We start from the raw sequence: 14,860 nt of genomic DNA on the forward strand, positions 1-14,860 counted from the left end.
GTTCTGTCTCCAAGAATTTAAACTGACAAAGTGCAAAGTAAACTTGGGATGGTGCCAAGTGCAGACATGTAGCTCATCTATTCTGCCTTACACGGTGCTTTCTGGAATTAGGGACAGTTGCTCTAGACAATCATGACATCATAGATTTGGAGGAGATCTTAGATACAGGAGTATCAGTGACTGAGTTCAGTCCTTTGGCCTCCAATTCAAAAGGCCACACATTGCCTTGAGGTCACAGGTTCCCCACCCCTGCGCTTAGAACATAGGGCCTTGGTTTTCTCTCCTATGAAATGGGAATAATACTTGAAATGGTAAAGCCTCCAGGAAAGGAGAGTCCCTTCCACAGTAATAAAACAACACCTCCCCTAACTATTGTGAGGGATGAACATTGTAAACTTTACAGCTCTGCCAAAATGGCCTTCCTTGTTGTCTCTGAGGTAGCTTGCTAAGCAACCTCTAGTTAGATGACTTCTATTGCCAAGAGCCCAGTTTGCAGTCAAACTTTTTTTAGACCTTTTATTCATGTAATAAGAGCTACTTCAAAGATCTCTTCTGAAATACATATTTACACATAACAAAGACAGAAATGATGTATACACTAACAGGTGAAAAATGCATCCACCAAAGGGCCTACAAAAAACAGATGCCTAAGGCCTGTTATGACTTTAATTTCTTGCCCAAGAGAGACACTAGAAGAGCAACTTTTTGGACAAGCTCAGCTTTTAGGGGATGGGTGGGGCACTGCTATCCCAAGCTTTGAAGGACTAGGGTTCTCACAGTGACAGAGCAGGCTCAGGATGCAATTAATTAAGGCAGATGATTGAGAGATAACTGTTATGCCCTGTGAAGCTAGGACTAGATGCCAATCTATCCTTAAATTTCTGCAGGTGTCTTTTTTTTTTTAAAAACTTTATTTTTCTTGGGATTTTTTTGGTCTGTTCTTTCTTTCATATGACTAATATGGAAATGTTTTGCATGACTGCACATGTATAACCTATGTAAAATTGCTTGCCTTCTAGATGATGGGGGAGGGAAAGAAGAGAATTAGGCATTCAAAATTTTAAGAAACCAATGTTAAAAATTGTTTTTAGGGTGTAATTGGGGAAAAAATAAAATATTAAACAAACAATATGTCTGCAGGTGAGGGAGAAGCCCAAACTAGGGAAAATGATGGGTATGTCCCAACCCTATCAAATTCAAATATGGGCTCCCATCCCATTGACCAGACTAGAAAGGAATAACAGCTGCCTTATAAATTATGTTACTCATATCTCCCATCTAATCAGCCAGTGTAATAAAGAGGCAGTTTGGGTGTTAAAGACTATTCAATCAATATTGATGCTCACACAATCTTGAAGCTGGAAGGGCCTTCAAGACCAACCTGCAAAGTAATCCCATGCATTGTATGCTGAGGAGGTAGCCATGCATGCAGTTTCTCTGCTCAACCTTTTTAATCTCATGCCAACCCCTCACTCCCAGCTCAGGACAAGAATCTCTCAGTCTTCCAGAAACCCACTGGCTCCTCCTTCAAGATCTGGGCTCCTTGGCCTCGTCTTCTCTGGGACCTCATACCTCTTGTTTCCTAGATATAGGTCCTCTCTCTACTTCCTTCTCCCCTCTCAGGCCCCAGATCTCTCTCGTCCATCCTCCCCTCCCCCTATGCCAAAATCAGTTCTCTTTTTCTCTAGTTCCTTGCCCTCTCCTTTGGGACCAGGAGCCTGGGATAGTTCCCCCTCAGCTTTGACCTCACATTTTCCAAACCAGTTCTCTCCTTTTGTCCCCAAAATTCAACCTAATACCGCTCCAATGAGAGTATATCTCAGTCCTCTAAAATTAGTTCTGAGTTGGGACTCAGATCTTTGTCTAGTCCCTTCTCAGGTCCCAACCTCACATCTCTAATAGAAACTAGTCCTCTGTTGTTGTTTCTCCCCTCTGGGATCCTAACCTATTCCCTTGCTCAGGTCCCAGAACATAAAGATTCTAGATTATAGCTTTAGTGCTAGAAGATGACCTCAGAGCTTATTAAGTTAACCACACAGTCTCTTTGCCTTCATTTTAAAGAAGAGAAATGGAGATGCTGGGTGGTTAAGTAATTTGTTCAAGGTCACCAAGGTGTAGGGAGCAGAGCCAGGGTTCAAACCTGGGTCCTGTGACTTCAAAACCAAAGTTCTTTCATTTTTGCTTTTTTGGTGCTCCAGACACGAAACTTCTGTCCTAGTTCATTCTCCCTTCAAGGACCCAGACATGTCAATTCCACAGAAAACAGTTCTCTCGGTCTCCCTCTGATTCCTAGAGGATTTTCAAGCTCCAGATCTCTTGTCCTTCAGATTTCAGCTTCTTTCTCCTTCTCAAGTCTCAGATCTCTCCCTCTCTCTACCATTTCCCATTCCTCTAAAACAGTGGTTCTCAAATTTTTTGGTCCCAGGACCCTTTACATTTCTCCCCCCCCTCCCCCCCCACCCCAAGCAATCAGGTATTAAGTGACTTGCCTGGGGTCAAACAGCTAGGAAGTGTCTGTAGTTTGAACTCAGGTTTTCCTGATTCCAGGGCTGGTGCTCTATACACTAAGTCACCTAGCTGCCCCACCCTTTTACATCCTTAAAAATTATTGAGCACCCACCAAAAAGCTTTATGTGTTTACCATATTAGCAATTAAAAATTTTTAAATCATTATGAAAATAGCTTTGACCTCATGGACCTCCTGAAAGAACCCTGGGGATCCAGACCACATTATGAGAGAAATACAGCTCTAGAACATGGATCATGACCTAGTCCCCTCTTGGTTACTGGATCTCCCAGAAACCCCAATTCTCTCTCCTCTCTGGGCCACAGACTTTGTCTTAATATTAGCAACCATTTACATACAGCTTTAGTTTTACACCTCACAACTCCCTAAGATAGCTAATGACTGCATTATCACCTCCATTTTACATTAGAGGAAAACTTAGGACTTAGAGGTCAGTTCCCACCAGACACTACCTGTGTAGTGAACATGTCACTTCATCTCTTTACTGAGGTGAGGCAGATGGATAGCACAGCTTTGGACCTGGAGTCAGGAAAACTTGAGTACAAATTTGCCCTCAGACACTTAAAGGTGTGTGCCAATGGGCAAGTTACTTAACCTCTATCTGACTCAGTTTCCTCTACAATAAAATGGGATTAATAATAGTGCCTATATCCCAAGGCTGTTGTTAGGATCAAATGAGATAAAATTTGTAAAGCTCTTATTACAGTGCTTGGCACATAGTCGGTGCTTAATAAATGCTTCTGAGATTCCTTCTGGCTCTGACTCTATGATAGCTTCTCCTCTTACTCCCCTCCAGGTAGTTTATTTCATTCTAGACTTTACTAGTCTCTTGCCTCCTGAACATATCCTGTCCTGCTATAAATAATAATGATGATCCTATGCTTTGTTCTCTTCTACTTCCGTGCCCTTGCTCATGTTTTTTCCCAATATCTAAAACACCTTCTCTACTTTTCTCTCTCTCCCCCACCGTTTTTTTTTTTGGAGGCAATTGGGGTTAAGTGATTTGCCCAGGATCACACAACTAATAAGTGTCTGAGGCTGGAACTGAACTCAGGTCCTCCTGACTCCAGGGCCAGTGCTTTATCCACTGTGTCACCTTGATGCCCTCACTTCTCTTTACCTTTGAATTTCTACTCATGCTTCAAAGCCCAAGCTCAAATGCCACCTCCTCTAGGAAGCCTTTCCCTGGACAGTAAGGATTTCCCCTGTTGGCTCTCCCATAATGCTTTGTTTGCCCCCTGCCTGATGCACTTATTTAAAACAAATAACATGGTCACTTCCTGGCCCAGCCGGGTGTATGGCAATCATTTTCTACACCATTCATCGCTTTCTACCATTTCCCCTTGGGTAACCTGGACTCTGCCCCTAGATCCCTCAGCTTTGAGAGATGAACTTTAAGCCTTTATCTTGCCAGGCCACTTTCTGGCACCAGTACATACCCTTGCATCCTCCCCTTTCCAGATCTTTGTTTTTCCTTATTCAAATGGAAGCTCTTGGTGGCAAGGATGTCTTGCTTTTGCTTGTATCTGCATCCGCAGTATTTAATATAGGGCCTAAGAGCTCCAACACTCAGGCTGTCCATTTATCATCCCTTACTCTTACATGACCAGCCCAATTTACTTTTCAATCATCCATTTTCCCTGATTACAACCTCTAATCAAGTTATTCTTTGAAGTTCTTTGTTTGAAATATAGTGCAGATTACTCACAACCATCCTGCATCTCTCGATTTCACATCTGGGAAATGTTTTATATCTTTGGAACACTGAAGTGTCCCCTTTCTCAGAGTCAATCAACAGAAAGGGTAAATATTGGTGGAAAGTGTCTTACCTAAAACTTTGCTATTCTCCTCTGTACTAAACACAGGGCTCCACATGAAGTAGGTGCTTAATGTTCACTGAATGAATAAAGCTCACAGAAGCAGGGTTAGGGATAGCATTGACACAGAGATTAAACCCAATCTTATGGCCGTAGTCTATCTCCACACACACCTCCAAATACCTCCATTTCAACAGATGTCATCTTATTACTGATTCAGAGCCAAGAGAGGACCATGATAGTCAATCAATAAATATTTATTAAGCACCTATGTTCCAGGTACTGTGCTAAGGGGTAGGAAACGGAAAAAAAAAATGTCGGGAGTCGGGGTGGGAAAGGCCCTGCTCTCAAGGAGCTCTTGACCTAATGACAGATGCTGTGGCAACAGTGAGGCATCATAGATGGGCTCAGGGAAGAGTTGGTGATATCAATGAGGTATGAACCTTAGAAGCCATCTAGTCCACCATCTGTCATTTTACAGGCGAGGACAATGAGACTCAGAGAGGATAACTTGCCCAAAGTCATACAGTTTGTAAATGGCAGAGCCAAGATTTGAAACTAGGTCCTCTGCCTCTGCAGTCAACAGACTTGGACCCAACACCTAGGTTCAAATTCTAGCCCTTCACACTTTACAGTTTCACCTTCGACAAGAAAATTCATTTCTTTGAGCCCTGATTTCCTCAATTATAAAATGGGGATAACCATATTAGTATTACCTGCTTCTTACATTTATAGAGAAGGAAAGTATATCTTAAGGTCCTATGAGACTCTCCTCACCACTTGATCAGGAGAGGGAACCAACTGTCCATCTTGGGAAGCCCAGCAGTCAGGTAAGGAATGAAAATATCTGGAGAGAGCAGATAAGCCTGGTGGCTGGGCAAGGGTGGGTGTGGTGGAGAGAAAATCAGGCTCTGCTTAGGAGAAAAGAACACTATGTTGTTAGCTTAAGAGACAGAAGACTCAAAATCCAACCCCAGCTCTGAAACTTACTTTAATTTTTGAGTCTCCATTTTGTCTTTCATAAAGTGGAATACTAGTCTCACAGGGTTGATGTAAGAATCAAATGAGATTACGTATATACACAGCCCTTTGTAATGAGAAAAATGAACAGACTACTAGTATTACAAGTAAGCAGAACCAGTAGCCACATTAGTGGTCTTTTTGGAGGCATGCTGGAAATTCCTCACTTACTAACCAAACATTATCTCCTTCACTATCTTATTCTGCCAGAAGTTTCCCACCATTAGAGATGAATTCCTTTGGCTTGATTTTTGAGCTGGAAGGGACCTTGGAAAGCAAGTTTATTTACAGGTTAAAAAACTGACTCCCAAAGAGGTCGAATGACTTGGCTAGGTGTTCAGAGATAATGTGTTATCATTCAAATTCTAAATTCAGTATTCTTTCTGCTAATATCATGCCAGCCCAGTGTAACAAAGAGAGGACTGGCCTGGAGGTCAAGGCCAGCTCTAACATTTACTAGCCCTGTGACCTCAAACTGGGATTTTTTCAGGTATAAGGCCTATACTCAAATGGACCTGTGAGATTACTGATTTGGCTGTTCCATTCAATGGATGCAGACTAAGCCTTCCATGTTTTATCATTGCCCTCAGACCAACCCAATTCCTTTTTCTGATCATAAATATCTCTGATTATCCTTTACTTCAGTTCTTTCGAGTTCCTTATTTATGATGAGTTGCAGGCAGCTCACATCTACCTTTATAATGCCCTCATGGTGATACTTATTTGTCATTCTGAGAGACACCGTGAGTCCATTTCTCATGGCCATATGACATACTGGGTACGACACTGGCATTAAAGAGACCACTTTTGTTTCTGGGTGAAGCTTCTGATAAGCATAATAACATTTGTTTTACTTATCTCATGGGATTGCAGTGAAGAAACATTTCCAATGTGTACTATAAATGTTACTATTAATGGCATTAGCTTTTTAGTCTTAAGAGTGACCTCTTTGGCCTACCGTAAGTTCCAACTAAAAACCCACCTTCTACAGATGGTCTTCCCTAATTCCTCTTAATTCTAGTGCTTTCCCTCTTAATTATTTCCTATTTATCCTGTAGATAGTTTAAATGTTGTTTCCCCCACTAGATTATAAGCTCCTTCAGAGCAGGGACTGTCTTTTGCCTCTTTTGTATCCCCAGAATTTAGCACAGTGCCTGACACACAGTAGGCACGTAATAAATGTTTATTGACCTGAAAAGTGTCCTAAGAAAATGCAGTTACTGGGGTGAGGAGGATGTGGGGGTGGGTAACAACATCTTAAGTCATTATCACCTCATACCCTAAGTGGTTCAGCTGAAGGCTAACTGAGGTACAAAACATATTAGGAACGGAAGAGAGGTTATTTGCCTAGTCTGAGGTAGGAACTGGATACTGGGCATGAAAAGAAGAGAAGGAAGGAAGCTGAGAGTGAAGTGGGATAATGTCAAAGACAATAATCTCCTACAACACATTTTGAGAAACCTAGGGCAAAATTTCACAGGTACAGTATTGGGCCCTATAGGCATAATGACCTATACTTAAGAAGGGAGAAAGAACTAGAGCTTAGTCTATCGTAAAGCCAAAGGACCCTGAGGGGAAGCAGGGATTCATTTCTCAGCTCCAGGAGGGTGGAGGTATTGTATAGTGTTGCCTGGAGGAATAATAATAAAGATTACCTGAGGACTCCGGGTGGAAAGAAGAATCATATAATCATGGCATGGATCTCTATAAGGACCTTTAGAACATGGAATGTTAGACCTAGTACGCAGCAGAGCTGGGTCTACTTACTCCTGGTCTAGTATACCTTCAGAGAATGTATGTCCCTGAAGATTGAGAGATGGGAGATAGAAGAGGTAAGAGAGTCATCATCTAATACTGGAAAAGGAATTTGATTTGGGAGTCTTAAAACCTTGGATTAAGTTCTGGGTCTAGTACTAATCTTCTCTGTGTCTCCAAGCAAGTCATTTTCATCTTCCACGAACCTTTTAGACCAGATAACCTCTCCATCCACTGTGAAATGCCATGATTCTAAGGCAGCCAACAAGACCGTGGGAGTGGGGATTGGATTTGCCAAAGCGAGTGAAAGTGTAAATCCTTAAGAGTACCAGGGTTTGGGAACCAGCGGCGAATTTATTTGAGGATGACAGCTGTGAATATTTCGAGAGAGGGGAGGGGGAAGGAGAGAGGGAGGGAGAGAGAGAAAGAAAGAGAGAGAGAGAGAGACGGAGACGGTGAAAGGGTGAGAGAGAGACAGAGGGAGACGGAGAGGGTGAGAGTGTGGGGGGGGAGGGAGAGAGGGGGAGAAAGAGAGGGGGAGAGGGGGAGAGGGGAAGAGGGAGAGAGGGAGAGACACAGAGAGAGAGAGAGACAGAGAGAGAGACAGAGAGACGGGGGGGGGTGCGATTGGGAGGTGGGGGAGAGAGTACATTAGGAAGGCTGACAGATGGGGGGAGGTTTCTAAATGAAGATGGTGGCTCTGACGCAGACCTGATCTGTGATCCTGGGCAATTCATTTACCCTCTCGGGTCCTCAGTTTCCTTATCTGTAAAAATAAAAGGTTTGGACTAGATGTTCTCTAACTTTTAATGTATGAGATTCTCTTCTAGCTCTGACACCCTATGAGCTTAGGTCTCTTTCGGCTCTAACAATTTGTGAGTATGAATTTCTCCCCCGCCTCAATAATTGGTAACAACTTAGGGGCATCAGGGGTATGGGGTGGTGCCTGGGGTAGTAAATGCAAAGAAGGCGGGGGGGGGGGGGTAAGTGGGTTTCAGTAGGAAGACTTCGCAGTCCTGAACTCACCATTGAAGGAGTCCGCGAGCCGCCTGCCTTTTGGGTCGGTCGCTACAGGCCGCTTGTCAGACATGGTCCCGCTGGGTGGTACGCCTTAGTCCCCGCTGCTGCAGCTGCAGATAATCAGTGAAGCGGTTCTTCGCCTTCTAACGTCCGCCACCCCCTCCCGGACCCTGCCCCAACTCCGCCTCGCCCCGCCACGCCCCACCCCTTCACTACGCCGGACCAATCAGAGCTCCGGCATCGGAAAGGTCACGCCTCCCAGCCAGCTCCCCTCATAGGTTTCACTTGTAGATTGCCGTGGAGTTCAGACTCCTTTCTCCGGGTGGAGAGGAGCTTAGGGCCCTGGGAAGAGTAGAAGGAGCCACAGGTGGGGTGCAGCTTTGAGGAGTTGACTTAGAGAAAAGGGCTGGAGGTTTCTGGAAGAGGAGGGGGTTGAGAAGAATCACGGAAGCAAAATCAGAATCACAGTTGCTTCAGATTTGGGAGGACCTCAGCTAGTCTTGTGCAAACATTGAACCAACCTCACAGCCCGCCCCCGACCACAGCGTCCCCAACAAGTGGCTGCTCCAGGTCCGGGAAGAGCTCTTTTCTGTGCTGTAATGATGGGAATTTTGTGAGAAAGTTATTACACCATCTAGGAATTTCTGTTTGAGGAAGCCTGGCACAAAATCTAGATTTGGGCAGTGCAGTTTTTTTTTTCTCTTCGTTTTTTTTTTTAAATAAGATTTTGTTTATATCTTTTGTTTTTACATCACTCACATTCCTCAATATATCCTATTCTCTCAGGAAGCCATTGTCATGAAAAAAAAATAGTTCAGCAAAACTAACCAACATATGTCTGACATTACTAGTGTGCCACACCCATAGTCCCCCCAACTCTGCAAAGAAGGGAGAGGGGGTGCCTTCTCTATTTCATCTTTGGGACCAAGCTTGGCCATTATAACTTCACAGACTTCAGTTTCAATTGTTCTTTCCATTTGTGTGTTTGTAGTCAACATGTACAGTATATTGTTGTCCTGGTTCTGTTCCTTTCTGCTTTGTGCCAGTTAATATCAGCTTTCCCATGCTTCTCTATTTACCCTATTCACCATTTCTATCAGTGTAGCAATATTCCATTACATTCATGTACCACAACACACCTGGCTTGACCATATCTGAGTTGATGGGCATCTATTCTGTTGTCAATTCTTTGTTACTTCAAAAAAAATGCTGATATGAATAGTTTGCGGTATATGGAGTCTTTTTATTATTGGCCTCCTTGGGGTATGTAATTTAGTAAAATGTTTAGATCAAGGGACATTGATCTTTTAAATCCCTTTCTCTGTGTAATTCCAAATTGTTTTGCAGAATAGTTGGACCAAATCAAGTTGTTAAGTCTACAAACATTTATTAAGTGCCTACTACAAGCTAGACACCTTTTTAATTGCTGGGATATAAAGAAAGGCAAATGACAGTCTTTGTGTCTTGGTGTGACCATCTTTTTTTCCTACCTTGACTATTTCCATCTTTTGTCATGTCTTAGCTAATTTGGTAGGTGTGAGATGAAACCTCAAAGTTGTCTTGATTTGTATGATTAATGATTTGAATACTTCTTTCAAATGGTTGCTAATAGTTGGCAATTCTTTTGACAGTTACCATTTCAGTGGGGTGCAAAATAGTCTTGTGTTTTTCAAATTTCCTTTCCTTTGTATTTGGTCTCCAGTAGAATTTGTTGTCATTGGAATCGTTAAATTTAACTGCTATGCATCTTGGAGTTGAAAGCATAGGATTTTTAAATCCTTTAATTGATGCTTTGTTTTCTGTGTTCAGAAATCCTGACGATTTCTTGTATTATTTTCCATTATGGTATTCAGATTTTTTGACTTGTTCGTGTTCTTTTGATAGGCCACAGATCCTTAAGTTGTTTCTATACATCTTGTCTTTAAAATCTAATGTATTTTATTTGTGTAGAGATCATCTTCTTTTAACATTATTGATTTTTGTCTTCTACCAAATCATCCTGCACTTCCGTGTAATTGTATTCTCAATCTGTTTTTCTTTTTCATTTCTTTAGAGAGACTTGCCAATAAGGATTCAAATTTTTTCATTCTGCTAATTATTTCTGCTCTGTATACCATTCATGCTCCCATTTATTCCCATATAAATTCTTCTCCCAAGATTTCTCTTTTAAACCATTCTGGAACACCCTGCTTTGGTTCCTTTGTCTAGTAATATTTATTTAAAGATGTTTGCAATCTTTTAAATGTCTTCATAGTCACCTTTTTTTTTTTTTTAGGAAGACTCAACATTTATTAAGCACCTTTAGTGTGAAAGGCATGGTGCTTGCACCGTGCCAAGATACAAAGATAGACACAGACAAACATTCTGCCCTGGAGAGGGCTTAAAGCCTAATATGGGTTTATGTAATACAAAAAATGATGTAAAATAAAGAAACAATGACCTCCATTTTTTTACTGTTCCAAGCCTTGACCAGCTGTCATTTCACCCACCCCTAAAACATAATTGATAACAGTTTTCAGTTAACAGGCCATCCCTTCAGATACGGGAAGTCACTTGACTAATACTCTGAAAGCAAGGTACAAATGAGTTTTCAATTAATAGGCCATCCCTTTAATGGCCAGGCAATTCAATCATTATTAATTTCCACAAAGAATCCTAACAACCCAAATAGATATGGGAAACTACTTCATTAATATTTTAAAAACAGGGCAATCCCTGAAGGTGAATTAATTACTTCTGATTTGCTGGTAGCCTATAAAATAGGGGCTAGCTATCCCTATCTTTATTACTTTGTATCCTTAATTTCCCCACTCCCAATTTGTCTGGGAATCCAGGCTGTCAGTAACTATTTTAGCCATAGTACTAATAACCAAGGCCCCCAGGCCCCCAGAAATGTCCAGCTGGGCTCTCTCTCCATGACACAAATCTCATTAAGTAGATGAGTAAAGTTACAACACTCAGTCACATCCTCAAGAACTTTTCCCACATGGGAAAAGCTTCACATAGTAGAAGACTTGGTTTTACTCAAGCCTCTTCCTTTCCAAGACAGAAAACACAAAACCAAGGAATGGAATGGAATGGATTTTTCCTAATAAGACGAAAACAATGAAATTCAGAACTGGATCACTTGGCCCTTTCTCTTCTTATCTCCTCCCAGTTCAAAATGCTTACACCTCTTAATGGCAAGCATCCTCTTAGACCTGCAGTTGGGTTCCACACATTCAAGCCTCAGTACAATCTTTTTTGTGGTCTTTGCCTTTTTCTGGAAAATTGGTTTTGTTTGACCACCATAGCCACTGTGCTTCCGATCGTATGGCCTTTTCCCCTGCGAGTACAAGGAATCCTTGCCTTTCTTGTACTGCGTCACTTTGTGAGGCTGGTGCTTGCCGCACTTTTGGCAGAAAGTTCTGCGGGTTTTGGGGACGTTCACCGAAGGGCAGCGCTGCGCTTCCGACCGGGCTTCTCTGATGTCCAGGCCGCTGGGATCCCTCGGCCGAGCGCTCACGAGCAAGCGCTCGGCCGAGGACGACGACGAGCCGGAGAGGACCCTCACCTTTCTTTTTAATTTAAATATTTTCCCTTATCATATAAAGAGACCAACATGGTTGTCCATGGAACTTGACCAACCAATTTATATTTTTAAAAGACCTATACACACGATGAAATCAAAGATAGACAACAAAGAATGATTATGAAAGATCGGCAATTTAGATGTAGCACCCCCTTTCAGTTACTCCCCCACTCTAAATTGCTATTGCAATCACTAGATATTTCCTGTGTGGTGTTCGTTGGCTAAAGCCCTATGAATTTCTGCACTTAATTAAGGAACTTTTTCACACGTTGCTGTGGAGTTGTAGGAAAACTCCTTACCAGACTGAAAACTAAGGGGGAAACAACTGAGGAATGGATAAACAAATTATTGCATATGAATGTAACCGAATACTATTGCACCCTAAGAGATCATGAAAAGTATATTCTCAGAAGCGAACAGAACAATGTGAACAATTTATGCAATAACAGCACTATGAAAAAATTTTTAAAAGCCCTAAGAATGCTGATCAATGCAATAATTATCCATGATTACGCAGAATAGAATATGACGCATGCTACCCACTTCCTGTAAGAGATGTGGTAGACTGAGGATGCATATATATTTTAACATAGCCAATGTGGGAATTTCTTTTTATCAACTGTGTTTATTTGTTAGCTAGAGAATTTCTTTTTTCTTTTTCCATTTTAGGTGGGTGGAAAAGAAATCTTTTTTTTTGCTGATTGAAAAAAAAATTAATTAAAAAAAAGGAAGACTCCTTAAAATTCCATTTCACACACATTTTTCAATTCAACAGCCTTGAAAAACCCTTACTTTTTTTGTCAGATGCTAGAGATGTTGTTGTTCAGTAGTGTCTGACTCTTTGTGACTCCATTTTTGTTTTGTTTTGTTTTTTTGACAAAGATATCAGAATGGTTTGCCATTTCCTTCTTGAGTTCATTTTACAGATTTGGAATTGAGGCAAGGGGATTAAGTGACTTGCCCAGGGTAATCCAGCTAGTATCTAAGGCCAGATTTGAACTCCAGATTGTTTCTGAGTCCAGGCTTAGCATTCTTCCCATTGAGCCACCTAGCTGCTGGGTGCTAGTTATAGAAACACAAAAATGAAAAAGCACCTGCTTTTATGAAGCTTACATTCTACTCTATAAGACTAGGGAAAGGGCAGCTAGGTGGCGCAGTGAGTAGAGCACTGGCCCTGGAGTCGGGAGGACAGGAGTTGAAATTTGACTCAGATGCTTGACACACTAGCTGTGTGACTTTGGGCAAGTCATTTAACCCCAATTGCCCTGCCTTCCCCCATCAAAAAAAGAGGAAAAGCTAAAGAATTGTAGGAAACATTTTAAAAAAAAACTTCCTTTTTAGCAAAACTGAAAATATTAAGAATAGATTTTTTTTTCTTCTAGCCTAAACTCCTTTGCAGACTACAGTATTCCCTTTAGGAAAATCAATAGAACAAAGCTAAAGTCTTTCTTAGGGGAATCGATTAAAGGTAATAACCAGTTCCTGAAAAGATAAACAGTCTATATTTTGTCCATCTCCTAGGAACAATTGGGGGGAGGATCTACCCTACCCTACTGATTTAGAGGAAAGGAATTCCCTTTGTTTACTTTAGAGAGGGCACTTCAGGAGAGTGGTCCAAGAAAAGAACGACTTAAGCAAATTTGTTGCTTAAGTGTTTTGGAATTTTAGCCCCAAATTGTGTTTTTATTAAGATCTTTCCCTTGTTCAAGATTCATATAAATGTTACCTGAGAGCATTTTGGGATAAAGAATCACATCCAAGGGCATGGAACAACTGTGCCTCTTTGTGAGGAAACTATTTCTCTTCCTGTGTCTTTGTCTCTGTCTTCCTCCCCTCCTCCTCCCTTCTCTCAGCCCAAAATGGCTTATGTATTATTTTAATGTTAAATAAAATTTGTTTTTAGATGATTTGTGCCTAAAACAGTACAGTATTGATATTTTCTAGTCTGAGATTGCCAATAAGGCTGAATGAGAGGGGTATTTAACTAGAAGATCAGAGTAATTCTGTAGGTACAGCTTCCCCTGTTTTTAACAATTCCTTTGTCAAAGTTGCTTGGGTTATTTTTGTAGAAAAAGGTAAAGAAGTATAGATTAGACCAGGGCTTTTAAACTTTCTCCACTCATGACCCCTTTTCGCCCAAGAAATTTTTATGGGACCCTGGGTATATAGGTATATAAATCAAACATTTACTGAAAATCGTAAAGAAATTTAAAACAATTCTTTGGTTTATAATTTTACCATTTATTAAAGATGAAAACAAACTTGCATACTAATGAGATGGATGTGCTTGTTTATTTTTACATAAGGAATTAAATCTTGGTAGAGCATCTTCAACATTTTTCAGAGTTGATTGATATTTTAATTTTATAATTGTCAAAGCTGAGAATGCTGCTTCACATAAATACATAGCCCAAAACGGCAAAAGTATGTTTAGGGCCATTTCAGAAATTGTTGGAAATTCTGTCCTAATCCCAAGCCAATATTCATTTAACAATTTTTTAGAAAGTCAAGTTTTAAACCTGTTGATGGGGATAGTACCTGGACCCCTGAAAAGTCCATGAACTTTGCCACAAATTTCAGCAACCATGTCGCCGGCATTTCCCTGAGGCATCTGGCCCATCCCAGTATAATCCTTTTAACTGCTCTTTCAAAGTAGCATTCATTGTCCCCACCTGCCCCCTCTCTTCTCTCCCCCCCCCCCACTTGCCACTTCCTGATCCCATCTAGATGTTCTCACAGTCTTGCTGTACAAAAATACCAATTTTACCCACTTTAAATTGCCCAGATTCTTAGAATCTGGCCCACTCGTATTGGTATCATGAATACTGAATGTAAGAAATAGGAGGAGGAGTTTTGTTTCCACAGAACTAAAGGTGTACTCCCCCACCCCCACCCCAGCTTTAGCAGAAACCAGGCCTCAAAGTCGGTCAGGTGAGAGGTCAGAGGCTTGTATGCATGCCCATGCTTTTTGAGAAGGCAGTCAGGGGAAAGAGGCCAAAGGTTGAACCAGTTGAAGCTTATCTAGGGTCTGGTCTTGGTCAAGAGTCCAGGCCTACTGATTTGCATAATTTGCATATGTTAAAGAGGGAACATAGGGGAGAAAAGAATGTAGATTAATCCTAAACTAAGACAAGGAAAATCTAATTAACT

At 41.4% G+C, this 14,860-nt stretch overlaps 2 protein-coding genes across 2 annotated transcripts in view; both read right to left on the reverse strand.

The window, feature by feature from the left end:
* Positions 1–8,322, reverse strand: part of STOM (stomatin) — a 44,402-nt gene extending 36,080 nt beyond the window's left edge. The window contains exon 1 of the mRNA XM_036750939.1: positions 8,146–8,322. Coding sequence (XP_036606834.1) covers positions 8,146–8,209 — 64 coding nt within the window. The 5' untranslated portion in view covers positions 8,210–8,322. The remainder of the gene's footprint in view (positions 1–8,145) is intronic.
* A 2,522-nt stretch (positions 8,323–10,844) lies between these two features.
* Positions 10,845–14,297, reverse strand: LOC118842181 (60S ribosomal protein L36a-like). Its single transcript, XM_036749794.1, has 2 exons — positions 14,249–14,297; positions 10,845–11,718 (listed from the first exon to the last, which is right to left on the reverse strand). Exons 1-2 carry the CDS (start codon positions 14,295–14,297, stop codon positions 11,252–11,254), a joined length of 516 nt encoding a protein of 171 aa, XP_036605689.1. The 3' UTR covers positions 10,845–11,251.
* Between the last annotated feature and the right edge of the window lie 563 nt (positions 14,298–14,860).

The sequence above is a fragment of the Trichosurus vulpecula genome, chromosome 3 (genome assembly GCF_011100635.1).
Source record: "Trichosurus vulpecula isolate mTriVul1 chromosome 3, mTriVul1.pri, whole genome shotgun sequence".
NCBI classification, from domain to species: Eukaryota; Metazoa; Chordata; class Mammalia; order Diprotodontia; family Phalangeridae; genus Trichosurus; species Trichosurus vulpecula.